At 40.2% G+C, this 1,603-nt stretch overlaps 1 protein-coding gene across 1 annotated transcript; it reads left to right on the forward strand.

Moving 5' to 3' along the window:
- The first annotated feature begins 486 nt into the window (after nt 1–486).
- LOC140015256 (uncharacterized) lies at nt 487–1,074 on the forward strand. Its single transcript, XM_072067183.1, has one exon. The coding sequence runs from the start codon at nt 487–489 to the stop codon at nt 1,072–1,074; it is 588 nt and encodes a 195-aa protein (XP_071923284.1).
- The last annotated feature ends 529 nt before the right edge of the window (nt 1,075–1,603 follow it).

The raw sequence follows: 1,603 nt of genomic DNA on the forward strand, positions 1-1,603 counted from the left end.
CAAGCAATGGAGGAGGCTCACTCTGGGATATGTGGTGCTCACCAATCTGGCCCAAAATTACACTTTCGCATTAAAAGAATGGGATACTACTGGCCAATAATGGTGAAGGACTGTATTGATTTTGCTAGAAGATGTCAAGCTTGTCAATTCCATGGCAATTTCATCCGTCAACCTCCTGAACCATTGCATCCAACTGTAGCTTCTTGGCCGTTCGATACTTGGGATTTGGATATAGTTGGACCGCTTCCAAAATCTTCCGGAGGACACATTTTTATTTTGGCTGCGACGGATTATTTCTCAAAGTGGGCCGAAGCGATTCCTCTAAGAGAGGTCTAAAAGGAGAATGTGGTAGATTTCATTCGCTTGCACATCATTTATCGGTATGGAGTCCCGCAGTATATCATCACCGATAATGGTAAGCCTTTTTGCAATGTAGCAATGAACAAACTTTGCGAAAAGTTTCATTTCAAACAATACAATTCGTCCATGTACTACGCTGCCGCAAATGGACTCGCTGAAGCATTCAACAAGATCTTATGTAATCTGTTGAAGAAAATCGTGGATAAATCGAAAAGGGATTGGCATCTTCGGATTGGAGAAGCGCTTTGGGCATACCGAACCACTTTTCGAACTCCCACACAAGCAACCCCATATGCGCTTATTTACGGTATTGAAGCTGTTCTTCCACTTGAGTGTCAAATACCTTCGCTAAGAATTGCAATTCAAGAAGGGCTCAGTGGAGAAGATAATGTTCGTCTTCGCCTTGAGGAATTAGAAGCACTCGACGAAAAGAGATTGGAAGCCCAGCAACGGATTGAGTGTTATCAGGCTCGCCTTTCAAAGGCATTCAATAAGTACGTTCGACCCCGCTCTTTTCAAATTGGAGAGTTAGTACTCGTCGTTCGGAGACCAATCATTCTCACCCATGGCGAACAAAGAAAGTTTACTCCTAAGTGGGATGGTCCATATGTCGTTCGAGAAGTATATACAAATGGCTCATATAAGCTGGTTGCTGAAGATGGATTAAGGGTTGGCCCCATCAATGGCAAGTACCTAAAAATGTACTATGCATAATCGGAACCACGCGATGCTCCTGGCCCGCATGAGCTAAAACTGTGGATGGCAACCACCAATGGTGTAGTATGTGGTAAAACTGCTGAAACACTCCACCAAATCTAAGGTGGTAAACAAATAGATACTCCTGGCCCGCATGAGGTTAAAATGTGAACAGCAGGAACTACGTGTGACTTGATTCCCTTGTTGGGATAAGTAGGCAGCTTGGAGGGCATCCTCTAAGTTCAGTTACACCGCTCTAAATCAAATCCTTGTCCCTTAAAAAAAAAAAATGAAAAAGAATTTTCTCTTTCCAAAAAAATAAAAAAAAATATATAAAAAAATAAAATGCTCCATTTGAGTTCTTTTCTCTTAAAAAAAAAAAAACAACAACAACAAGAGATAAGAAATGAAAAGCATTTTTCAAAAGAAAAAACTCATTACATGAAAAAAAATGAGTGATAAAATAATTCAAGGAAAAGAAGAACATGGTGGAAAGTCTAAATATCAAATTTGTATTCCACTACAGCTACTTTATATGATTCAAGTG

The sequence above is a fragment of the Coffea arabica genome, chromosome 10e (assembly GCF_036785885.1).
Source record: "Coffea arabica cultivar ET-39 chromosome 10e, Coffea Arabica ET-39 HiFi, whole genome shotgun sequence".
NCBI lineage: Eukaryota > Viridiplantae > Streptophyta > Magnoliopsida > Gentianales > Rubiaceae > Coffea > Coffea arabica.